This window comes from Moschus berezovskii, chromosome 11 (assembly GCF_049115385.1).
Source record: "Moschus berezovskii isolate FMDL1 chromosome 11, NW_MosBer_1.0, whole genome shotgun sequence".
Taxonomy (NCBI): Eukaryota; Metazoa; Chordata; class Mammalia; order Artiodactyla; family Moschidae; genus Moschus; species Moschus berezovskii.
Genome location: NC_142470.1, coordinates 33,078,436 through 33,105,152, shown reverse-complemented (window position 1 = coordinate 33,105,152; position 26,717 = coordinate 33,078,436). Strand labels below are relative to the sequence as shown.

Genomic DNA, 26,717 nt, shown 5'->3' with positions numbered 1-26,717 from the left:
AGCAGAGCATTCCACAGGGCGGAAAGGACTGGCTTTCCTTCTCTTCCTCTGACTGTCTTTTTATATTATTTTCTGTGTTTTATCCTCCTGTTTTTTTTCAAAAGCAACTGAAGGAGTCTGCTTTTGAGTGGTGCCTGAGGTGGATACTGTCCCTTTGTGACAACCAGTGAACATGGTGTCAAAGCTGATTAGGCTTGTTTGAGATCTCTCTCTTTTTTTTTTTTAACATTAAACAATATTTTGGTGAGCATGAATTTCAACAGTTTTGCATTAGAGTTCTTGAAGAGTCAAAGATCATTTCTGCTTTCTGATTGGACTGCATAAATTGAACTAATTCCTTATGTTCTCCTACATCATTCTGTATAGAATTTATAAGCATCTAAGTTGAAAAGCCTGAGTTTCTCTCTTAATTATATAAGGACTTTCCTTAGGGTCCTTCAAGGCACTAGAACAGTATACTCCTTTCTCCTCTTTATTTCGTTACTCTTCTCCAAAATTCTCTTAGGCAGGACTTGAAAGAGCTGTATGAAATGGTTGACTTCCCATCTGATTTAAGCTGTTCCCTCACCAGAGCAATGCAGAAAATTTCTCAAGGGCACACCAATAAAGAATTCTTTCTAGCAGTCATCGCTCAAAAAAAATACAAAAAAACTCGAAGATATTCCTACCTACTCCCCAAGTCCTTCCTGAAGAAGAGTACTTTGTACTGCAGACCTGAAGAAAACCATGTGTACTGATTGCTTTGGATTAATTTAACTATAGAAATGTCAACTACGTAATAATACTTTGACTTACTATATATAATACTTAAGAGCAATTATGTTTGTTCACATTGGGTAGAACTCCCTGAGCAGTGTTTCCCAGCCTGGACTGATGAGAAGCATCAGCTGGGTCACTTGCTAAACATACACGTTTCTGGAATCACACATTTCTAAGACCCAGTGGACCCTGAGATCCTGGGAAGCTACATGGTTAGCAAGTATTCCAGGTGATTCTTATCATTAAGCAAATTTGGGAAATAGCCTTAGAAAGAAATGAAGGAGTAAACCGTAGGAATCTGCCACCCTGCAGTAGAGGATTTAGAGACTTAACAAATCAGAGTGACTTGCTAATACAGTGTTAACCCACATGGACACTCAGCACCCTGACCAGATGACAGTGCTTGTCTGCAGCCTTATTGGGATGCTTCCAGCAGGACAGTAGCTACACTGCTTCTCTGGGGCAAAATTGAGTGGTATGAGCAGTCTCAACTGTGCACAGATTTCTGACCCCTTTGACTTTGTGTTTGAATCCTGGCTGTCACCTGACCTTGCACAAGATTCTTCTCTCTGTTGATTTATCTGTAGAATGAGGACAATAATAGTATCTACATTATGGGGTGTGTATGTGAGGATGTAAGATACTGTCCTTATTATTTAGGAAGTGAACTAATGAGAGAGCAGGTGGGGAGGAGGGGCTAATTTACAGAGGATGCCCTCTCTAAGAGGAACAGAAGGCTTATGAAAGAATATAAGGCAGTAGAAGCTCTCCCACCTGCTCAATTTTACAGTCACCCTTGCTGGCCTTAGCTTTTTATGGTAAACACTCATAACATTCAGAGCCAGACCCAGAATCTAAATATCAACTCAGGAATGTTTCTGTTTCAAAACTCAGAAGACAAGGTAGATTACTGAAAGAAGTCAGCTTGTGGGTTTTATGTTTTGTTAGTTGCTCAGTTGTATCTGACTCTTTGCAACCCCATGAACTGTAGCCTGCCAGGCTCCTCTGTCTGTGGAATTTTCCAGACAAGAATACTGGAGTGGGCTGCCATTCCCTACTCCAGGGGATCTTCCCCACCCAGGGATCAAACCCAGTTCTCCTATATTACAGGCAGGTCCTTTACCATCTTAGCTACCAGGGAAGTCCAGGTTTTATGTTTTAGCAATGCCATTTATAAGGATTTCGCTTCACCTGAGTTCTCTTCATTTACTAGTTTTGTCATCTGACTCCCTGAGGGCCCTAAGTGTATGGTGACCAAGGACACTGTGCGTTTAGGAACCCACAGCTGAATGTAGTTGCTAGAGTCTCTTGGAGAGAGTACATTTTTCTGGATGATATTTTATTGCTTGAGCAGGCTGAAAGAAGGGAGTTGGGAGTAATAATCATCACAGCTCCTCTCTAGAAGGACTACTAACCTTAAGCTTGATGTTGCTGCATAAAGCCCCAGCTCAGTAGTCAACGGCCAGCTGCCATTGTCAGTCACAAAATATCTACGATGTCTGAAAGCTGCTTCAGATAATACTGTATAACCTGGGTGAATATTTTAAAGTCAGCAGTTCAGCTAGCATCTCTTTATGGGTAGGCTTTGTCAGTGCTAGCGGTGGTAGTCACAGATTCTCCAGGGGCTGACCAGCAGGCCAAGCGAGGCCACAGCCCTGAGAGACTGGAGCAAAGGCAGAGCTCTGTGACTTACCATGAAGAGTACCTGTTAGAGAGGCTGCATTGGAACAAGATGCCCCTGTCCAACAATGTTGTCCTTAGAACTTTAGGAGATTTCATTTATGTTCAGGATGAAATGATGGTATAACATACAGACATTAATTGCATAACTCATAGATTTGGCTCTTCCTGGCCCCAGTTACTGAACCATATAAATTTCAGATCGTACCCTGTTTACTTCCTCGAGGACTCATCGGTGATTGTTTTCTCCTCTGAATGTCGTCAGACCTGTGTCTCCAGAGTCTGATAAAAGCCAGGAGCCTGACACGTCATCCCAGTCATAGATCCTTCCTCTGCCAGGGCAAAGAATCCTCGGGGGGCATAAGGCTACTCTCCAGAATGAGGTTATCTTTAGAACTCAGCATAAGACACACACAGTATCAAAAACGCCCCAGGAAAAAATTAAGAGTTCCAGTTTCTACCTTTCTGATAGGCCATGCATAGAAAAATAGTCACAGCCCCAGTGGTGAAAAAAATGTTTGATTGGCCCAATAAAAGATGGTCTCAAATGTAATGGTTACTTTTTACAGAAGAAAACCTTATAAAGGGCTGAGATGCTGACAGTCATGTGAGAAACTGTAAATTATGTACCTGAAAAGTTCCCCTCTAGGGATTTGCCCTCCGTAATATTCTTCTAATATTCTCATATTGACATGTCTATAGTTGAAAAGAAATTTCGTCTTTGTCTGAGACTGAGTAGTTTCTAGAAATGTGCTTCTGTTAAAGAATCAGAACAGTATACTTAAAAACAAACAAACTTTCAGAACTTTAAAGCAGACTTAAATTGCCCCTCTGCTAGTTAATTTCCTCTGAGGCTTGATTCTCCCCCTCTGTTTCCCCAAGTTTCAGAATGTGATTACGTTATTACGCTCTGCACTATTATACTATTTTAAGTCATACCTTACATTCAAACCAATATGAAAAATGATGCTGATATTTTTAATGTATTCTAAAGCTTTGACTTTAATTATTTATACACATAAAAATGTTTGCAATTCTGTGGGCCTTTCATATAACTTTGACATCAACAAAAACCTCCAGGATGAAACTTTTGACTTTGTGCATTTGTTTGGTACAGTAGTTTTAACTCTTTTAACTTCAAGTATTAAAATCTAACTTTGAAAAGCACAAACCCAGTTAAGCCAGGTGAAAACATTGTAAAAGTCTCGTGTACAACCTTGTATGGACTTCCCTGGTGGTCCAGGGATTGAGAGTCCATCTTCCAATGCAGGGGATGCAGATTTGACCTCTGATCAGGGATCTAAGATCCCAGATGCCATGGGGCAGCTAAGCCTGTACATGGCAAATAGAGTAGCCTTCACACTGCAGCTGGAGAAGCCCCTGGAATGCCTGCAACAAAGACCAGCAGAGCCCCCAAAAAAAAGAAGAAAGGGAAGAGCAGGAGCTGAACTGCCATGGAGATGTCCACCCCTGGCTTCTCCATCTCGTGGCTCCTCTCAGTGTGGTCTTCATTCCCTCCTCCTATAGAACAGCCACTGCTCAAGGAACCAGTGTCTTCCAACTCACATCCTCAGCCTTGTCCCTCAAGAGGCTGTGCCTTTCTTCTCTCGGATTAGAAGACTCCAGGAGAGGATTCTTGTTGTCCTGGGTGGCATTACCACCTATCCTCGTGTGTGAGTGTGATAAGCCAAACTCTCAGACCTGTATCAGGAGAATTGAGAGGGGAGCGTTTCCCCTAAAGAAGGTTATACTGTCAAGAGCAGCAGAGATCCTGTAAATATAAAAGAAAAATACCAGAGGTTGTTGGCAGAGTGCTGTTTTGCTGCCCAGCATAGAGAGGTGTGCACATACGCGCGCACACACACACACACACACACTTGCCTCCCTATGAGCTTTCCTTCCTGACACCGTGCAGCAGTACAACTACGAGTGCGCACTCACCTTTCCTGGAGGTCTTATCCACCTCCTGCAGACTCCATGGGGTCCCGGATATCTGCGTCATGTCCATTCGTCAGGATCAGCTCTTTTGTGATTCCTTAACCTAGTCTACCATGGACCGAATGAGAAGTTTTAAGAACTCTCACATCTTTATAGTTCACAGCTACAACTACAACTCAGTAACAGCAGATCTGAAAATAGGATAATTGTAATTTAGAGAAGCAGGGGGGAAGGAAAGTCACAGGAAATAGGACATATTAAGCCATATCTGCCCATTTCCTCCTGAAACACCATGAAAATGACAGTCAAGATTTTTTTTTTTTTTTAGTAGAAGTCCACAACAACAGAGAAAAATGGATGAGGAAACAATAGCAAGAACATTTTGGAAGCAACAAAGCAGATGGCTGAGTGGTAACTGATTTTTCCAGACTGGAGGGAGCTAAAACCTAAGCCTGCTGAGAAACCCGGAGGAAAGCCCACCCAGGAATGGGAAGGCTCTGTGGGGGGAAATACAGAATGATGGCTCATAGTCTGTGTAAGAAGCACTTAGAGCCTCAGAATGTCTACATAACTGGGCACCTGCCCCTGCCCTACCCTGCCAGAGCTGAGATTTATGCCTGTGGTTTCTGGAACAATACAACCCCCATAAAAACCCAACTTGTGCTAATCATCTCACCTTGGTGGGCTGAGGCCACTGGCTTCCAGACAACATGTCTCTTTCTTTTGGAACATCATATTAAAGACATCAGGAAAGCCCCGCTGCATCCTGTTATTCCTCTCAAAGTGCCTGGGGCTCCAGCCAGAAGGGGCACAGGATCCAAGTCCTAGGATCCCAGAGATTACAGTTCAACCAGTGGCTTTGCTCTGTAGCCATGTAGCAAAGATTGACGTATTCCCTCCCTGGATGGATAGAGTTTTGCTACCATTGACACTTCTTGACTCCGCTAGTTCCAATCAGTGTTACACCCGACTCCCAGTATTAGTTTCTATTTTAGTCATAACTCTTGGCTACAAGTAATAGAAGCTCAGTTGGAATTAGCTTAGGGAAAACAAGATTTTTTTGTTTTTGTAACCAGGCTGTGGGCAGAGCCGGGGGTAGTGGCTGGGCCCCTGGGCGGACCGAGCAAGGGGAACTCTAACTGGTGTAGGTGCTTTCCCCACCCGTCACCTCCTCGCTCCTCTCTACTGCACATCTGCTCCTTCTTCCCTAATGTAACTATCATTCCACGCAGCCGGGAACAAAGCTAGGAGACCCGTGTATTCACATTTCGTAACCTCATTTCTCTACGTGGATCCAGTTTGGAAACTTTCAATGGAAGTTACATTGGATCCATCTTGGGTCATGTTACCCACCCCAGTGTTTTCTGTTCAGTGGCCCCACCTAGAATAACATGGTTGAATGGGTAGGGGTCAATTCACAAACAAGGGTGAGTCTACTTCCCTGGAGAAGGTGGGGCTGCTGAGGAGACATGTCACTGTAAACTTCTTTTTCAGGTGGTTTCTGAAAAAAGTACACGTGAAAGTATGTTTCATCACACCTCCATTTGCCTGGATTTGTTTCAGGAGACCTTTGTTCCCCTACCCCCTTAATTTTTCTCAAGGGTTAAATAATTCTTGCTATTCTGTTCAGTTTATGCAGATGATTGTGTGGGACATAACACCACCTTTGAGTGGTGAACAGGTAAATACAAGAGCCACAGATCCTGAGTAAGTCACCAGTTGCGAGGAACCTTAAATAAAGGCAAGATTTTATCGGAGCCTTTTTACTTTAATCCATACTTCACAAGAAGGAGAAGCAGTTTTTAAAGGCCAGGAGGTGCCACAGTATAAGTACTACTTCTGAGCTATAGAAACATGACCAAGTTAAGAGGTGAGTTGTCCTATACTGGTTTTAAAATGGCTTTCTGACTGGGCGCCAAGATAAAGAGCTTATCTTGTTATCTACAGAAAACAGTGGAGTGACAGAAGCCACAGAATGCTGCCTTTTCAGACCGAAAACAAGAGAGATGTGGGGAAACTGAGAAGAGAGACAAAACGAAATCGGTCAAGGCAGACACTGTGCATGTGTGGACTCGGGCCACTGATTCTCTCTTTCTGTGAAATGAGAAAAATAGAGTTTGGTGGAAAACAAAAACTAATGAGGTTTTCGGCATCGCCCTGAAACAGCTACCTTGTATGAATTCTTAGTGACAACCTCTCCAAGGCAACTCAGGAATTATTTTTTCTCCAATTTTTTTTTCCTTGAAAGACAGAAAAGCAGAGTAATTGAAAATTAACACATAATCTTACGGAACTGTAGAGTCTCAGTGTTGGCAAATTTCCAGAGTCTGTCTGATGGCCTGGGCAGCCTGCCAGTTTTCAGTGGCTTCTGGGTTGGGATTAAATTCCATTTCCACTCAAGCATTTAAGGTAAACCCTTTAGCAGTTCTAACTCAGGTTAGTACAGATTAAAACCTTGACTATTTCCAACTCCATACTTCCAAACTTTGATGTGAATAGTTTCCTCCTCTCATTGGACTGAGGCTTGAGATCCAGAATGTGAGCAAGAATTGAATCCATGATGGACCATCAGCAGAGCAGAGGGGAAGAAGGTGCAGGTCCAGGGGGAGAGATGGTGAGTTGAGTGTCCCCACGTTTAAATTGAGATGCTTGAGGGATCCTGGGGGTGAAGACGGGCTTGATACATTTGAATGTGGGGGTGCTGAGAAAGGGAGTGGTTGGTTTTCTTTCTGGCTTGAGTTAGGTACCTTTGGTCAAAACACAAAAAGGAAGATTTTGGGAGGAAGTTAGCAAGGTTATGTGAGTTAGAGGAGCCTGGGGGATGTCAGGGAACCAGACCATAGCATGAATTCTTGAGATCTAACAAATGGCCAGTAGAACATGTACACAGTCTCTTGCTCTCTCTCTCTCTCACACACACACATTTTTACATATGCTTTGGAGGCTGTTGCCTTGGATACCTCTTGACTGTCCCTGCTGCTAAGAAGCTGACTAGGTGCAGCGCATTGCCTTCTAATAAGATGATATTAAGATGCTCCACGAGCTTTGCACACATGACGGAAACTCCTATAGCGATGCTCAAATTCCTGTGCTGGTCTGGCTTAGACCTACATAGTTTTTCATCCCTGTTCACATCAAACTATTAAAATGTTTCAATTTCTTTTAATAAGCAGACATTTAAAACAAATCAGTGCTGTAGTGTAAAGTCTTACCGTTTTCCTGGATCTCGTTAGGAAAACTCTATAGTCTGCTCCCCACTGATCCAGTCTCATTTTTGCAACCAAAGGAATTTTTCTGAAGTACAGGTCTGAGTTTGTTATGCTCCTGGGTAAAAATCTTCAGTGGCTCTTCCCTTCTACAGTGCTGTCCAAGAGCATGGAAATGTTCTGTGCTAACCCGTCTGGTAGCCATTAGCCATGTGTGGGTACTATACTCTTGAAATATGACTGATGCAACACAGTGAATTTTTAATTTTACTTAATTTAAATTAATTTGAATTTAAACAGCCACAGGTGGCTAGTGGCAGTGCAGTTCTGCAAGATGCAATGCACATTCTTCATTTCTGAGCTGACCCTTGCCAGCCTCTGCAGCCGTCCTATTCCATGGTTTCTACTTGGCATCTTCTCTCAGAGTTACTTAATCACTCACAGTTCGCCAAGCAGGTTGCCGCATATGCTGCTCTGCCTTGATGCCTCCCATCCTTTTTCCTGTTATTTCCTTCTCTTTGTCATCTAATTCTGCCTTTTCAACTTAGCTTCACCACCTCCAGGAAGCCTTCCCTAGTACCCTAAAGCTAGATGAAGTGTTCGTCTTCTATGATCTGTAGCATCTTGTCCATATCATAGAATTGTTATTAGCCATTTGCTTCATGCTTTTCAAGACCCTAAGCTCCTTGAGTGAGATGAGTGCAATTGTGCGGTAGTTTGAGCATTCTTTGGCATTGCCTTTCTTTGGGATTGGAATGAAGACTGACTTTTTCCAGTCCTGTGGCCACTGCTGAGTTTTCCAAATTTGCTGGCATATTGAGTGCAGCACTTTCACAGCATCATCTTTCAGGATTGGAAATATCTCAACTGGAATTCCATCACCTCCACTAGCTTTGTTCATAGTGATGCTTTCTAAGGCCCACTTGACTTCACATTCCAAGATGTCTGGCTCTAGGTCAGTGATCACGTTATCGTGATTATCTTGGTCGTGAAGATCTTTTTTTTTTATGCCAAAGCCTTTGACTGTGTGGATCACAATAAACTGTGGAACATTCTGAAAGAGATGGGAATACCAGACCACCTGACCTGCCTCTTGAGAAACCTGGATGCAGGTCAGGAAGCAACAGTCAGAACTGTACATGGAACAACAGACTGGTTCCAAATAGGAAAAGGAGTACGTCAAGGTTGTATATTGTCACCCTGCTTATTTAACTTATATGCAGAGTACATCATGAGGAATACTGGGCTGGAAGAAGCACACGCTGGAATCAAGACTGCTGGGAGAAATATCAATAACCTCAGATATGCAGATGACACCATCCTTATGGTAGAAAGTGAAGAGGAACTCAAAAGCCTCTTGAGGAAAGTGAAAGAGGAGAGTGAAAAGGTTGGCTTGAAGCTCAGCATTCAGAAAACAAAGATCATGGCATCTGGTCCCATCACTTCACGGGAAATAGATGGGAAAACAGTGGAAACAGTGACAGACTTTATTTTTTGGGCTCCAAAATCACTGCAGATGCTGATTGCAGCCATGAAATTAAAAGACGCTTACTCCTTGGAAGGAACATTATGACCAACCTAGATAGTATATTAAAAAGCAGAGACATTACTTTGCCAACAAAGATCCGTCTAGTCGAGGCTATGGTTTTTCCCGTGGTCATGTATGGATGTGAGAGTTGGACTGTGAGCTTTTGAACTGTGGTGCTGGAGAAGACTCTTGAGAGTCCCTTGGACTGCAAGGAGATCCAACCAGTCCATTCTAAAGGAGATCAGTCCTCGGTGTTCATTGGAAGGACTGATGCTAAAGCTGAAACTGCAATACTTTGGCCACCTCATGCGACGAGTTGACTCACTGGAAAAGACTCTGATGCTGGGAAGGATTGGGGGCAGGAGGAGACGGGGGCGACAGAGAATGAGATGGCTGGATGGCATCACCGACTCGATGGACATGAGTTTGAGTGAACTCCGGGAGTTGGTGATGGACAGGGAGGCCTGGCGTGCTGTGATTCATGGGGTCTCAGAGTCGGACATGACTGAGTGAACTGAACTGAACTGAAGCTCCTTGAGGGCGAAAATCCACCAGGCTTAATCCAGAAATTTACTCCTTCTCTCCAAATCTTGCTGCTGCTTGCCCCTTGATCAGCACTTCTGCTAGGAAAGGGGTTTTCTTCTTCAGTTATTTCAAGCACGTAGCGCATCTTGTCGCACTGCCTGCTTGTTTCACTGAGGGCTGAGAAATAAAGGACGTGGATTCCACTGGAATATCAGGTTCTGATGCAGTACCACCTGGCTCACTCCTGCTGGCCCCTCTTGGTTAGCTGTAACTTCCACTCTTTATCAGTGAGAAGCCTGGCTCCCATCAGTCACCATCCGTTTACATATTTGGTCAGTGGCTCGTAGTGTGCATAGCAGTTTCAGAATTGTTGATTTATTTTTTAAACAGATGATTGCTAAGTCATATATAATACAACTCGTCCATTTAACACATACCATTTAGTGGTTTTTAGTATATTCACAGAGTTGTAAAACCATTACCACGATAGATTGGAGATCATTTCCATCACCTCCCCAAATTGATTTGGTACTAAAAAAAATCTCTGCAGTGTGGAGACCTGACTGTAGAGAACTAGAGGGGAAGAAGAGAGAAGAGTCACGAGGCTCTTGGCGTAGACCAAGTGGCCCTGGGGGAGGGATTCCAGAGGAGAGTGGCAGCAGTGGGGGTGGTAAGAGTGGCTGGTTTGGGGATCTGTTCTGAAAGTAGAGCCGGCAGGACCTGGTTAAGAGATTAGATGTGGAACATGAGGAAAACAGAAATTAAGACTTCTCAGCTTTGGGGCTTGTTGACTGGGTGAATGAGAATGCTGTTTATTTAAACCAGCCAGTTGCGGGGAGTGGCAGGTGAACAAGGAAAGTGTGGAGAATTGAGTTGTATTTTGAACATATTGGGCTTGAGATGCCTGTTAGGCAGGCAAGGGGAGATGCTGAAAGGGCATCAAATTTACATGATTCTGGAGCTCTGGGGAGAGGTCAGGGCTGCAATACGAAGTTGAGAAGATTTCAGGTAATGCCTTTTATGGAAGATTGTTCTAAGAGCAAACAGAAGATCTGTAGAAGTATCTGATGGGTCACAGTTCTTTGTTGATAGTAACTACTATGTTATGGTATTTAATCCTCCCAACACTCTCTAAAGTAAATATTTCATGAGGTAGATTTTGTATTATTATGATTTTACAAATGAGAAGACTAACACATAGAGAGGTTAATGTCCAAGCTCACATGGCTAATAAGTATCGGAGTTTGGATTAAATCCAAGACTGCCTGACTCCTGTGCCCGGCCTGTGCCCGAGTTCTCGGTTGCTATGCTCTGCTGCCTTTTACTTAGTAAATAATTCCGCTACCGGTGTGTGCACTGGCTCTAGCATGCTTGTTTGTAGTGTCTCTGACCTTGTTCCACCCCTGCTTACCCTTCATCCCAACCACCCCCCTGCCCCCCCGCCATCAGATCCCTTCCCCTTGCTGCCTGTGCCCATGGGTGTGTTCATAACCTTGGCCAAAGGCGCCCTCTCTTGCTAACATGGAGATTCTGCTGGAGTCATGAGACTGTCACCTGGGACCCCAAGCCCCTGTTGTCTTGGAGAGCCATTCTCATACTGCCGTGTGCAGCTGGAGCCCTGGAAGCTTGTTTCAAATGCATATTCCCAGGCCTCGTTCCCAGGTAATTTGATTCAGTAGAAGCTTGAGGGTTCTAAAGGAAGAAGTCTGGGGATATGTGTTTTTAGAAATGCTGCCTTTGACCCTGCAGTCCCATCAGGACCTTCCATCCCCAACTATGCTCATTATTACCGTCGGTTTAGAGCTGGGAGATGCCTTATGAGGGTAAGAACTCTCTTTAGGGTGTCTGGGGAGAAATGTATTCATCTCATGGTCATTTCTCTTTTTAACTTTGGTTCATTCTAATCACCCTTGACTTTGCTGGTCTCCCTAATTGGGTAAAATTCTACTATTATGTCCTCTCATAGGAGAACAGTGTCCTTCTTATCATAACACTCATTACACTTGGAGTTTTCCTTATTTGTGTGATCATCTCTTTTCTACTTGACTGTTGCTCTCTTGATGTTAACAGTCAAGTAGAAAAATCCATGTCTGGGTTTTGCTCATGTCCTCCTGTCCTGGAACAGTGCTGACTCCAGTCAGTGCTCCAAACATTGACTCACATGCCCAATCTCCATCAGAAGTGCCATTCAAACTATTGTGTACTCAGGCATGCAAATCACCTACTTTTGTGGATTGAATTAACTTTTGATAACTTAGAAACAGAACAGTTATTTTCATTATTTTGTTATAGGATTCCAAAATATTCTAAAGTATCGGCTCTGTTTTAGAAAAACAGAGTTCTAAAGCAAAATCTGTTTGTCAGTTGGGATTGTATGTGTTGCATATACACATTGCAGCACATTTAATGCATGTATGCATAATCAAAAAAGAAAGAGTTTAAATTCAGAAAGTAAATCTGAAAAACAGGTACATTTTTGAATGTGAGTAGAATGACATAGCACCCATTGTTGTTCAGTTGCTAAGTCGTGTCTGACTCTTTGCAACCCTATTGATTGCAGCACGCCCGGCTCCTCTCTTTTCCACTGTCTCCTGGAGTTTGCTCAAATTCGTGTCTGTTGAGTCGGTGATGCCATCTAACCATCTCATCCTCTTCATCCTCATCTTGTTCCCTTCTCCTTCTGCTTTCAGTCTTTCCCAGCATCAGGGTCTTTTCCAATGAGTTGGCTCTTCATATCAGGTGGCCAAAGTATTGGAGCTTCAGCTTTAGCATCAGTCCTTCCAATAAATATTCAAGGTTGATTTCCTTTAGGATTGACTGTTTTGATCTCCTTGCAGTCCAAGAGACTCTCAAGAGTCTTCCCTAAACAAAATTGTCAGAAAATTCATGGGCATTTAAATTCCTCATTTGCCATAAACAGCTACTGTTAATACTTTTCATTTTGGCTTAGATCCCTAATTATCTGGCAAACAACACTAGTTCTGAATAGCAGTCTTCATATCACACTAAAATGGAGTTTAATGGACTGTTGCTTCTATAGCAAATGTCTCCAATTTCTGTTCTGCCATTTCCTTTGGAACACATCATGGTCAGATTTTCATGCCCGTTACTCTGCCAAAGCTACTTTTGTCAAGGAGACCAGAGACTTCCACATGCCAAATCCAGTAGTGAATTATCAGGACTTACGGGCTTGACCTGTCAGTGGCATTTGATGTAAATGATTGCTCCCTTGTACTTGAAACACTTTCTGCACTTACCTGTAGATACTGTGCTTTTCTGGCTTTTCTCCTATTCCTTCTCGGCCTCCTGTGCTGATTTTTCCATACCTCTTTGACCTGTAAATGTTAGCATACTAGAGGGACCACGTCTCTTTTCTGTCTGTACTCAACTCACTGTAGGTGATCCCATCCATACTCATGACTTTCTGAGTCATGAGTCTGCATACTAGTACTGGTTACTCTAAAACTTCTTTTCCTGACCAAGACTTTTTCCTTGAACTTTCACCTTTTCCCTCACACATCTTCCTCCTAATCAATACCTTTCACCTGGATATTTAATACATATTTCATAACTAGCATATTTTAAACTCACTTCTACATCTTCTCCCACCAGATTTGCTTCTCCCATATTCTTCCCCATCTCTGTGAATGGCAGTCCCATTTTCTTAGTTGCTTGGTCAGAATTGTTAATTTTTCTCCCATCTAAACTGTCAGGTTATTAAATCTATCCAAAAACACTGTCAAAGTTTATCTAAGATCTTGTTATTTATTATCACTTCTACAGCTACTATTTCCTAGCCACTCTTATCTCATCTGGAACGTCAAGCCACCTTCTAATTGATTGCTTCTTCCCCCTGCTCTCTGGCACTTTATCCTTCCGGTAGCAAATGATCCTATTAAAATACAAGTTATACCTCACTTCTTCTCAAAACCTTCCAATAAATTCTAATTTCAGAATAAAAGCTAAAGCTTTTGTCCTGGTATGCAGGATTATATAACCTACTTCTCAATCTGTCTGCCATAAAGACCCAGCTTTGTTTTGAATTCTAATTTGAAGTGGACTGATACTTTACAAAGATAAAAAAAATAAGTTACTAAAGAGAGAACCTCCACTCTGGTCATGGTGAACTAACTGGTATCAGATTAGCTCTCTCACTGTAAACCACTGGAAAACTGGTCTGAATGTAAAAATAACAGTTTTCAGGAATTAGACAGTAAGTAGCGTAGGACTGATTCCTGAGTGGAAAACAAGTGAGCTAGCCCCATGATCGCCCAGACTTTCTGCAGGAACGCATTTGCCAAACACCAGTGCAGGATCTAAGCAGAGCAAGGCGGTCTTGATGAGAATAAGAAAGTAGAGATTGGAGTTGGGGAGCAAAATTTGCTGAGCAAAGCACCAGAGAGGAGTACGTGTGCAGAGAAAGAGCTCCATAAATCTGAAGAGAGATCCCTTGAGTCTTCGGCTGAAAACTAAGCTGTATTTGCATGTAATGAGATTTCACAAGATCTGAGAGAGAACAACTCCTGGGGATTTGAAAGTGGAACAACTACCTGAGCTCACACTGTTGAGTTCTAACCAACATATATAGTTTGAGTTCTAACAAACCAAAGTAAAGAGACTAGATTGAATGCTTGAGGCAATCAGTAAAGACCCCAGAAGGACCACATTTTAGAAGCGGGTCAAATTAGCCCTAAATAAAGTTACTCTAGATCTGCACTAATGAAGCTTCAACACAAGCCTCAAAAGGATCAAGCTGTTCATGAGGAAATTGACTGCCATTCTTAAGAGGAAGACAACAAAATCCAGACATTCAGCAACGTAATACTCAGAACTTGCACCATTCAGTGGAAAATTAGAAGAAATAGGAAGAGGCAGGAAAGTGTGACATGTAACCAGGAGACAATTAGTCAACATAACAGAGCCAGAAATAACACATGTGATGCAACTAACAGACATGGATTTTCCAGCATCCATGATAAGTATCAAAAGTATAAAAGAGGAACTTCCGTGGTGGTGCAGTGGTTAAGAGTCCATGCTCCCAGTGCAGGGGGGCAGGGTTCCATCCCTGGTCAAGGAACTAGATCCCACATGACGCAACTGAGAAAAAAATAAAAGATCCTGCACGCTGCATCTAAAGGTCCCATATGCTACAGTGAAGAGTAAAGGTCCTGAGTGCTTGACTAAGACCTGGTGCAGCCAGATAGTAAATATTTTAAAAATATATTTATCAAAGAAAGTATCAACATAATGTGGAGAAAATGTGAGAAATAAAAAAGAACCTAGTATAAATGTGATTGGAATTTTTTGCATGTATAGTCTGCTTCCATTAAAACCTTTAAAATAAAAAAAATAGAGCTTACAGGGTTGCAAGGGTTTATACTGAAAAATTCAGTGACTGGACTTAACAGCAGGTCAGAAATTACAAAATGAAAGTTCACTGAACTTGACAAAGCAATACAAGCTATCTAAAATGAAGCAGAGAGAAAAACATTTGAAAAACAGAGCCTCAGTGACCTTTGGGACAATGTCAAACAGTCTAGCAGAGGGAGAGGAAAATAATTATTCATGGAAATAATTTTTTTCCAAATTTCTGAATAAATTTTTACATATTTAATGAAAACTACAAACACACAGATACAAGATGATCAACCAACTATAAGCAGAATGTACACAGAGAAAAACATACCAACACACATTACAATCAAATCGCAAAAAAAGAAAACCACAGTGATAAAGAGAAGATATTAAAAGCAGCTAGAGAAAAAAAAGACATATTTACTACATATGGGAACAAGGGTAAAATTTTCCAATGAGTTCTCAATGAAAATAATGCAAGTTAGTAAATGGAATGATATCTGAAAGTGGTGAGAGAACTCAGTCTTATTCTCTCTAAAATATAGAAATTTCCAAGCTTTATCCACTTAAAAACCTAGAAGTGGTGACAACCCAAGAGCAGTGAACACTCTAGTACCCTGATTGTGGCTTCTGAATGCTCTGAGTAAAAGGGACCTGGGACCCTTGAAAGAATGGTTGATTCTAAGTGTGGAGCAGGATATATACAAGATAAGACTGAGGGATCTTATTGTACAAACAGGGAAGCTAATAATCTCTAGTGGAGCCTGCTTCCTGGGGTTCCCACTGGCCAAAGTTAGGACAATTTGAATACCATTGTAACAGATTGAAACACATCAGATACACAAAAATCTATGAGTTTATAATGATAGTAAGACAAACAAAAAGCCTCCTAAGGCACTAGCTCATTTTTCTGTTGTTGCTGTTAAATAAGAAATATTAACCATTTGTTTTACCTTTCCTGAATGAGCAGTATTTTACAGTAAGCAAATAGAAGAAATGAATAAACGTGCAAAAGATAAAACTAGAAAGTCAGCCTTTTGTAACCCCTCATGAAATAATGTATCTAGGCAAGAATAATTCTCAGTGCTTAAATTATTAGGTGAAAAGTTGATGGGCATGTTTGTAATAGAGAGATGTAACCAATAGTATCTGAATCCACTGATCAGTATTTCCATTCCATTCCATTATGTACTTCCTGTTTGATTTGTAAGTACATCATATTATATATGATGGAGTCTAGCCCTGTCTCAATGACAAAACAAAAGCAGAAACTTTAGTCCAGCGTCTAGATCTGGCCCCACAGGGGCTAGAGAAACAAGTTTAATGATGCCTCCAAAATGTAGGATATGCAGCAAGGTAACCTGTTTTCTTCATAAGTAGATGACGGAGAAGAAACAGGGAAGAGGAAAAACTGTTAGAGATTAAAAACAGAAGCATGATCAAATCCAAACAAAAACAAAAAGCATGTCAACCAAAAGCAGAGTGTGGACCTTGTTTAGATCTTGACTTTAACTGTAAAAGGATATTTTTTAAGATTTACATTTTCAGATGGACTAAGATATTCAAGAATTTTTGTTAATTTTTTCAGATGTAATGTGTCGAGGTTGTACAAATTTTTTCTCTGATGTACAGACTCAAGTATTTGCAGGCGAAATAATAAATTGGTGTTACTCTAGCCACGCCCTCCTGCACAAAAAGTTGGAAAAAGGAAGAATAAATTAAATAAGTTGATGTTGATCTTTGTTGAACTTTAGTGATGGGTCCATGAAGTGTGCGTGCTCAGTCACTTAGTTGTGTCCAACTCTTTGCAACCCTGTGGACTGTAGCCTGCCAGGCTCCTCTGTCCATGGATTTTCCAGGCAAGAATACTGGAGTGAGTTGCCATGTCTTCCTCCAAATGGTAGTCATTAAATAACTTTTTCTGTTTTGTGCATATTTTAATACTTCTCTAGTGAAAAGTTAAAAAAAAAAAGAAGATCATGTGCTTAAGGACTTTCCAAATATCTGTAAAGAGAGAGCCTCACTCAGATTGTATGCAACATTGTCAATTAAATACAATTCTAACAAGTTTTGTATAAATATCAGTTTTATGGGAGAAAATAGAATGATGCTAAAGGCAATATCCTTGTAGAAATAGAAAGGTTTAATTGGTACCATGAAGTAACTGAAAACTCTGACAGGTAGACAGAAGCCATAGGAGCATTAAGGGCTCCTCTGAGCATCACTCAGTGATGAAATGGACCCATTCTGCCTCAGTTCTCCTGCCAGAGGGCATTCCCTACAAGATGCATCCATCACAGAGCCCAGAACCTGGGCAAGCCTGGTGGGTAAGGCCCCTCATTGGTTTCTCCTTCTCAAGGGCTGTAGTAGCAGCCCGCCCACCAAAGCCGTTTTCAAAGGGGCTGCTTTTGTTGAAGGGATTGATGAGATGTATTCCCTATGGTCTAACACCATATTCCATTATGCCTTGTGGTTTTTCATTGTTTTCCTTATCATGATTTTCTTTTTGTTCTATTTTTCTTTGACGTTTGCCCATTTTAATTATGTTCTTTTCTGGCTCTGTATGTGTTTGTGTCACGCTTGCTGTCTTTGCCTCCGTTGTTCCTAGGTTACAGTATAGCCAGGATATACCCAGTCACTTGGCTGATGAGCATGCGCTGATAGCCTCCTATGTGGCCCGTCTGCAGCACTGTGCACGGTCAGTGGTAGAGCAGCAGCAGGCGGGGGGCCAAGGGCTGATCAGAGGGAGGGAGAGCTCTGTTACCCGGGGCTGCCAGCTGGAAAATACTCTGCATGTGGGGTTTTTCTTGAGAAGCTACCAGCTATGTTTGGCAGAGTTTAAATAATTGCTAAAGCATTAGCTTCTAAAAGAGAAGGAGCCTTGCCAAGCCTGGGCACTTACCTAAACACAGAGTCAGAAATTCTTCTTTAAAGTGGAGTGCCCTTCCTTAGTTCAGACTACACTTAAAAGAGTGTAAACCTCAGAGATGTGCAGTCCCAAAGCTGTGTATTCACAGAGGTATTTGATACAACCTCTTCCTGTTCATTCTTGCCTAAATAATGAAATCTTTCGATCGACGTTCAAAGTCAAGGGATGATGGGCACACGTTGTCTAATGTGGAGGCTTTGACACCATCACCTTGTTACATCTTTATGTGTTGCATCATCATCCATTCCCCAAAATCTTATCATTGTTGATGATTTAAACCAGTGAATTTTAACAATGGTATTGAGTCATTGTCACCTGAGAGACTTTTACCAAACCATATATACCTTCTCATATTATAATAATTATATGTATTATAATTAACTAGAAACTACTGTTCATATGGGAATATGTCTGATCCCTCAGTGGGTTATGGTGGAAAAACATTTGATAACCACTAACTCTAGCAAAGTTAACCCTTTAAAAGAGTTACTAGCAGACAAAATGCCATTGGATTCAGGTAGACCCAAAGTCACCTGTCCAGTCCATGCCCACCCCTGCCACCATTCTGCAAGGAGAATGGCAAGTAAAGTTTAAATAATCTAAAGCCATCCCTCACCTTTATATAGCAGCAGAGAAGAGTCTTTGTGCCAGCAACCTGAGATTCTTACTCTGAGAGAGAAAACTAATTTATAAACTTAAACATATGGGAGAACCTGGAGACTTAAATTTTGATCATAGCTTTGCTCTTAACATGCCTTGGCTCCACAGGAAGTGCTTATTACCCGTGATAACAAAAAAATAAATTAATAATCAACTTAAAATATGTATAATTGAAAAGGACTGTATTAAGTATTATACTTCACAGCACTTCACAGTTTTCCCAGTATGACCAAATGGTGTTTATTACTTTCAGGCATTTACCTGTCTCTAAAGCATTAGATTAGAGGGTTCTCCTATCTCCCAGCTATAATTAATAAACTTATTGTGTGGAGGGGAAGGCCTGCAAATTGTACATTGTATCATAGAGAGATGATTTCTGAGCTCTCTGTCTTAGTCCCTTGATCTCTGGGAAGAGAGTTCCTCTCACTCCAGCAGGACAACTTATTTAGTATCAGTAAGGGCAGTTGTCCAAGTGATTAAAAGTTTCTATGGTGAATACAGCAGCAGAATATTTGACAGACACTACTAGCTGATATTTCAGCCCAGGAAGATGTATGCTAGGTTTAGCTGAGACTCTTAAGTCTCATGACTTAGAGATTAGGCTCCCTGAGCGAGAACTGGTGGCCAGGAGCTGTGGAAGAACGCGAGGATTGGGTGAGTACTGCATCTCTTCTTGATTCATAATCGAAGGAACTGAGCTTTGTACAGAAATGTCCAGGCTAACTATTGATAATTCTGAGTACTGAGATTTAAAATCAGCTGAAGTAGAAGAATAAGGAACCTTTTTAATTTCCCTTGTAGTTTTCATTGACCTTAAAACCTCTTATCAACAGAAAGTTCTAGTTTCTGGCTGGAAAGCATGGCCAGTTAAAGCGACCATGTCCTCCACACGCAGGTAGAAATGACAGGTCAAATCGACCTTCCTAGGGGAGGGAATGTGATGGAGGAGGAGGACCTCTTTTGCAAAGAGACCTGTTGTGTCACAGAGGACAGCCGCTGCAAGTCCCACCTCTTAGGCTGCTGTTCCCTCCATAACAGTATCTACTTGTTTTGGTAAATGTTCATTTTGTTGTTATTTAAAAGATAAAGAGAGTCCTCTTGTTTCAGGCAAACATAGACATAAGTACTATAATTCAGCCCTGACCTTGGGGCCCTAACCCTGAAGTATTAAAGCCAGCCATTGGTAGCATGTTCTTATTGCAGGATCATCTTTTGAGCAGTGATTATACTAATATATGCTAGAGACTGACACTTGCACATATAAAATTATATACCGTTGAGAAGTATCATTGGCAGAAGACCATGACATTGACAGTGGCAGCACATTTTTAAAAAATTCATCCTAGAGGAAAGACCAAGTGAAGCTTAAAGAGTTAGTCACAGAGATAGAAGTACAGGATGGTAAAAAAAAAAATCTAAGAAAAGTACAGCTGATTTTGTATATGAAAAGTACAGATCTCTATTGATTTACCTCCGTCCTTCCCAGATTCTCTTCAGTAATTATAACAAGGTTTGATGAATATTGAACTCATGTCTTTAAATTTTTGTGTATTTCATATTTTGTCATACTGTTAAATTGCTGTCAGGGGTTTGGAACTCCAGGAATCTGGAGCCAAAGTAGAAACAAGCCATGACAGTCATCTCTCATCAGTTAGTCATCATCATTATTGTTGTCTTAAAGCTTCTGTCAGAACTGAAACAAAGTAGAATTTTATAGCACAGTGCTGGTTAATCTCGAAGTGCCTTATATGGATAAGTAGCAGTTGACATCACACCCTAAATTCAAGATGTCAACCATCATCAGCAGAAGGTTCTATATGAGCAGAACATATAAACAGAACTAGCCTCCTGCTCAGGAATCCTTTTATCCAAGGTAGTGGCACTGAGGTGGTGGCACTACCTTAGTGGAAAATGAGAGTGAAAGTCGCTCAGGCGTGTCCAGCTCTTTGCAACTCTGTGGACTGTACAGTCCATGGAATTCTCCAGGCCAGAATACTGGAGTGGGCAGCCTTTCCCTTCTCCAGGAGATCTTCCCAACCCAGGGATCGAACCCAGGTTCCCTACATTACAGGCAGATTCTTTACCAGCTGAGCCACAAGGGAAGTCCAAGAATGCAGGAGTGGGTAGCCTACCTTAGTGGAGTTTAAACGCTTTAGAATGCTGGAACTCTTGTTAACAGTAACAGACTAATTCACTCAAGTTGGGGCTACAGTTGTAGAACACGCATGGTAAAAGAAGAGAAAGAACATTGGAAGGGAGTGTTTGATACCATGGAATCTTCCCCAAGTGTATCATATTGTGAGCCTGCCCTAGCTTAGGTTCCTCAGTTTTGCTCAGCCAATGTTAAGTGTTCTTCCCCAGCCCTCTGTTTTCTGTGATGCTTTAGTTTTCTCTTGGTCTTTCTGAATTCAAGACCTATATCTAAATGTCATGAGGTTTTCTTAGAACAATTGATTGGAAATAGCTCCCTAGGATTTATAGATGCCTTTGCATTCAAAAAGAACTGTCCCCTCTGAAGGTGTAGGAGCAACAGGGATATACTGCCCAAGAGAGATGTGATGCATGGCCTTGTCATTTCTGTAAATCCCTTTGGTCTCAGAAGACCATTAGTATCTATGATTCAGGTCTCCATTTCTTTTGTTACCATTCTTTCTCATAAGCGTTTCTCCTTCTGTTCTTTGTGAGAGAAAAGCAAGAGTAGGGGTTGTTTAATAGATACCTGTTGAATTTTTATCTCCTTGGCAGTGTCCTGGACAGTCCTAGCCGACTGGACGAGGAGCACCGGCTTATAGCCCGCTATGCTGCCCGGCTGGCTGCAGAGGCAGGAAACATGGTAAGTAAACAGAGGATTACAGTAGAGTAGCAGACATTTACATTATTTTAATATAAAGATGTAAGGGGAATGGTAAACATGAAACTCTGGAGAGTAGATACCTCAGAGGCAGGAGGTGGGAAACAGGTTTAAGGGAGGGATTGCAGTGGCCTTTAATTTTATCTATAATAACTGCTTTTAAAAATCAATCAATAAAAGAAAATCAAAGAACCAAAACTTGGTTCTTTAAAAAGATTGATAAAATTAATAAGCCCCTAGAAATCCTGATCAGAAAGAAAGGGAAAAGGATGTGGAGAAAAGTGAACCTTTATATACTGTTGGTGGGAATGTAAATTGGTGAAGACTATGAAAAACAGTGTGGCGGTTCCTTAAAAAACTAAAAATAGAACTGCCATGTGATCCAGCAATTCCACTCCTGGCTGTATATCTGGAAAATAATGAAAACACTAATTCAAAAAGATACATGTAACCCAGTGTTCATAGCAGCACTATTTACAATAGGCAAGACATGAAAGCAACCCGAGTGTCCATCAACAGATGATTGAATTAAGAAGATGTGATTCACACACACAAGAGGGAGTATTACTCAGCCATACAAAAGAATGAAATATTGCCATTTCCTGCAACGTGGGTGGACCTAGAGAATATTATGCTTAGTGAAATGTCAGAGAAAGACAAATTCTATACAATATCACTTAAATGTGGAATCTAAAAAATAATACAAGTAAGTGTATATGCAAAACAGAATCAGACTTGGGACTTCCCTGGTGATCCAATGGCTAAGACTCCATGCTTCCAGTGCAGAGGACCTGGGTTCGATTCCTGGTCAGGGAACTAGATCCTATATGCTGCAACTAAAGATCCAGCATGCCACAGCAAAGATCCCACATGCCCACAATTGACTTGATGCAACACAATGAATAGGTAGTTAAAAAACAAAATAGGAACAGACTCACAGACATAGAAAATAAATTTGTGGTTACCAAAGGGTAGGAGGGACAAGGTTTGGATATGGGATTAGCAAACTACCATGCATAAAATAGATAAGTAACAAAGATTTACTATATAACACAAAGAATTATACCTATTATCTTGTAATAACCTTAATGGAATATAACCCGCAAAAACCCTGAATCATTATACTATATACCTGAAACTAACACAGTATTATAAATCAACAATACTTCAGTTTAAAAAAAAAGATAACAAATGAAAAAATAAAAAAATAAAAAAAAGGTAACAAATGAAGAAAGAAAATGCAAATTACCAATATTAGGAATGAAAGAAGGGACGTCACTACAGAGCCTATAAACATTATAAGGATGGTAAGAATATTATGAATATCTTTGATATTATGAATAAACTTGATGACTAGATGATAAATTTCTTGAAAGATACAAATTTACATAACTGACATAATAAATAGGAAATCTAAATAGTCCTAAATCTGTTAAATTGAATTCATAGTTAACTTCAAAAACTCCAAGCCCAGATGACTTAACTGTTGAATGCTATCATATGTTTAAGGAAGAAATAATAACAATCTGGCACAAACTTTCAGAAAATAGAAAAAGAAGGAACACTTTCCAAGTCATTTTATCAGGTCACCATAACTTGAATCCAAAACAATACAAGGCCATTACAAGCCAAGTTCTGTCATGAGCATAGACACAAAAATCCTTAAGAAAATATTAGCAAATTGAATCCAGCAATATATAGAAAGGATAATATTGCATGATCAAGTGAGATTTATCCTAGGAATGCAAATTTATTTAACACATGAAAATCAGCCAGTGTCATTCACCATATTAGCAATTTAAAGAAGAAAATTATGATACTTCAATAGGTGCAGAAAAGGCACTTAACAAAGTCAGCAAGACTATATAAGATTTCTTAGAGGGGTTACAGGAATCACAGACCATTGGGTCTAGTATTGTTCTGGAATTCTGGAGTGAGATTAGACCGGACAGGCAGGCCAAGATCTTACAGGACAATATTCCACAGTGTATTGTCTACTAATTTATGTTTACTCCTTCCTAGGGAAATAGGTATGAAAACTGCCAATAGAGAGTTTTGATTCATTTCTCTCTCAAAATGTAATTTATTCCTTTGGGTTTGTTTAGACTTCAAAATCTTTTCCTTGAGACTCTAATAAGTCATGCTGCTGCTGCTGCTGCTAAGTCGTTTCAGTCGTGTCCGACTCTGTGCGACCCCATAGACGGCAGCCCACCAGGCTCCCCTGTCCCTGGGATTCTAACTCTAACATTCCAACTCTAAAGGTCAGGGAAATGGAACAGAATGGGGGAAAAAAAAGTCTTGGAAAAAGACTAGTTTTTATTTGATTAGTCAAACCAGTCAGTCACAAATATTTATTATTTTAGAAATTAAAATTTACAAATAATATTAATTTTTTTGAGATGGAGTAGAGTTGTGCTTGGAGTTTTAAAATTAAGTATACTTAATACCATTATACAATCTTGCTGACTTTAGTATTTTTTGAAGTACTTTTTAAATTTTGTAAATAAAAGCTCCAAAGCCATTTGACCCTGAAAAGAAAATCCTAGTACTCCTTTATTGCAAACAAGATAAATCTGTTTACACCTGATAGTTTCTGATACCAGTTCTGTAATTCATGTGAAAATGATCCTTGTTAGAATGGTCTTGAGACTAAATTCTGATATGGCCCCTTTCATCTTCAGTTTATTTTCCTAAGTGTAGTTATCTTATAAATATTGTGTCTCTCAGGGTGGAGTCTTCTTAACTAGATTTCTATTAAACAGATGACTTCTAATCTGCTAATCTCTCACTGATACAAGTGCTTTGCATAAAGTGGGTGTAGTGCTCAAAAGAATTTATTTATAGCCTGCCAGATAGGCTTTGTATTGATTTTTTTTTTTTTTCCAAAACACTTCACAAAGAAAGACTAAATCACTTTAGCAGCCGGCATTACACCCTATGAAGTGCTTCAACATCAGACCCTCACATCTCCCCAGGTGGCAGACATGGCTACCGAAACCTCTTCCAAACAGAGACTGATCCCAAACAGAGAATTTGTAGATTGCTTAGATGAACCAAGAGAGCAAATTTGTTTTCCTGAGGCGCCTAAAATCCTTTTTAAAGCAGAAATACAATATGTGGCAAATCTTAAAATTTCATCACAAACACCACTAGCATTTGATGTAGTCAGATGGTTTTTTGTTTATTTGTAAAGTTTATTTATGAGAAAATTAAAAACTCACTATGAGCAACTTGGAAGAAAAGTGAAAGGAAAAGGAAACCATTATCCATTGTCATTCTATCTAACATTTACACATTTTTGAGATTTTTTTCACAGAGCCCAGTCCCAGACTTCACAGCCTCATCATCATGTCAGCTGCTCCACCCATACACTATTCCAGATATATCCTTATGGCTTCTTAGAATTAAAGATAATGGTATTTTCATGTGTGTTTGGCACACATGTGATGACTTTAGTGAAGTGAGGTCGCTCAGTCGTGTCTGACTGTTTGCGACCCCGTGGACTGCAGCCCAGCAGGCTCCTCCATCCATGGGATTCTCCAGGCAAGAATACTGGAGTGGGTTGCCATTTCCTTCTCCAGGGGATCTTTCTGACCCAGGGATCAAACCCAGGTCTCCCACATTGCAGGCAGACGCTTTAACCTCTGAGCCACCAGGGAAGCCTTCCCTACAAAATCGTCATTGTCAAACCTAGCTACATATTATAATCTTGTGTGCAGCACTTAAAAAATATAGAGATTCTTGGCCTTGCCTCAGATCACCGAATCCAGAATCAATGGGTTTAGCAGGGTCTATTGATTTTTCATTTAAAAAGCAAAAAGAAAACTTTCAGTCTTTTGATTTACAGTTACCTTAGGAACCACTGCCCTAAAAAACATTACTAGGTTTTTGAGAGAGGGAAATATTAATAATCCATAGCCCTCCAGTTAGTCTAGGCAAGGCTGAGGTGATGGGAGGGCTGCCCTGGGATGCAGTGAAGTCTAACTGATATCAGGCATATCTCTGTAAAACTCATTCTGCCAAGTTCATCCAGACAGGAAACTTCCAGTCTCTTTTTAGGAGGCTCCAGAAGTGCATCCCAGCAGATTAGTTTGCTGACTGTTGGCTTTCCTTGGTTTTTAATGGTTTTTGTTGTTCAGTCACTCAGTCGTGTTTGACTCTTTGCAACCCCATGGACTGCAGCACACCATCCTTCCCTGTCCTTCTCTATCTCCAGGAGTTTGCTCAAACTGTTTGAGTTGGTGATGCCATCCAACCATCTCAGCCTCTCCCACCCTCTTCTCCTTTTGCCTCCAGTCTTTCCCAGCATCAGGGTCTTTTCCAATTTGCCCAGTTTTGCTCAGTGGGGTTTTGTCCCTTATCCTGTATTTTTCAGCTGTGTCTCCATCTCAGATGATGGAGCTCTGTAAGATTACCTAAACCTGAGAGATACTGGAGTGGGTAGCCATTCCCTTCTCCAGAGGATCTTCCCGACCCAGGGATCAAACCCAGGTCTTCCACATTGCAGGTAGATTCTTTACGGTCTGAGCCACCAGGGAAGTCTAAGAGAATACTAGGGTAATAGAGGAAGGGATCTTTTCCCATAAATATTCTAATTTTACAGACAAGAGAATAAAGGTATATAGGAAAATAAAGTAGCTCAAAGTTTACATGGCGAGTAAGTAACTGACCCTAGGATTCCTAACTTCCATTCTCATTCCACAAAGTGAATCCTCCAGTTGGTAGCCAAAGTAGGGTTTGTTTGTTTGTAATAAACTTCATTACAGACCAGTTTCAGATTTATAGAAAATTTCTGAAGCTAGTTCAAAGAGTTTCCATATAACCCATGTTTCTTTTCCCATATTAGTCACATCTTTACTAATATCGTATAGCATGCTTGCTGCAACACGTCAATGTATGATTATTAACTAAAGTCCATGCCGCCTGCAGGGCAGGAGACCTGGGTTCTCTTCCTGGGTCAGGAAGATTTCCTGGAGAAGGAAATGGCAACCCACTCCAGTATTCTTACCTGGGAAATCCCATGGACAGTGGAGCTTGGCAGGCTCCAGACCCTGAGGTCACAAAAGAATCAAACATGACTTAGCGACCAAACAACGACAGTGTGCTTTATTCAGATTTTGTTCAGTTCAGTTCAGTTGCTCAGTCGTGTCTGACTCTTTGCGACCCCATGAAGGCCTCCCTGTCCATCACCAACTCCCGGAGTTCACTCAAACTCATGTCCATCGAGTCGGTGATGCCATCCAGCCATCTCATTCTCTGTCGTCCCCTTCTCCTCCCACCCCCAAT

General features: G+C 41.0%; 1 protein-coding gene and 1 long non-coding RNA gene across 2 annotated transcripts in view; one reads left to right on the top strand and one right to left on the bottom strand.

The window, feature by feature from the left end:
• DTNB (dystrobrevin beta) overlaps positions 1 to 26,717 on the top strand; it is a 256,908-nt gene that overhangs the window by 175,084 nt on the left and 55,107 nt on the right. The window contains 2 exon segments of the mRNA XM_088841232.1: positions 17,600 to 17,689; positions 21,326 to 21,413. Of these exon segments, the coding sequence (XP_088697358.1) occupies positions 17,600 to 17,689; positions 21,326 to 21,413 (178 nt within the window).
• On the bottom strand, positions 4,090 to 5,183 carry LOC148776113 (uncharacterized). The gene is made up of 3 exons (XR_016038545.1): positions 5,054 to 5,183; positions 4,381 to 4,485; positions 4,090 to 4,210 (listed from the first exon to the last, which is right to left on the bottom strand). It is a non-coding gene; the product is annotated as an uncharacterized LOC148776113 (long non-coding RNA).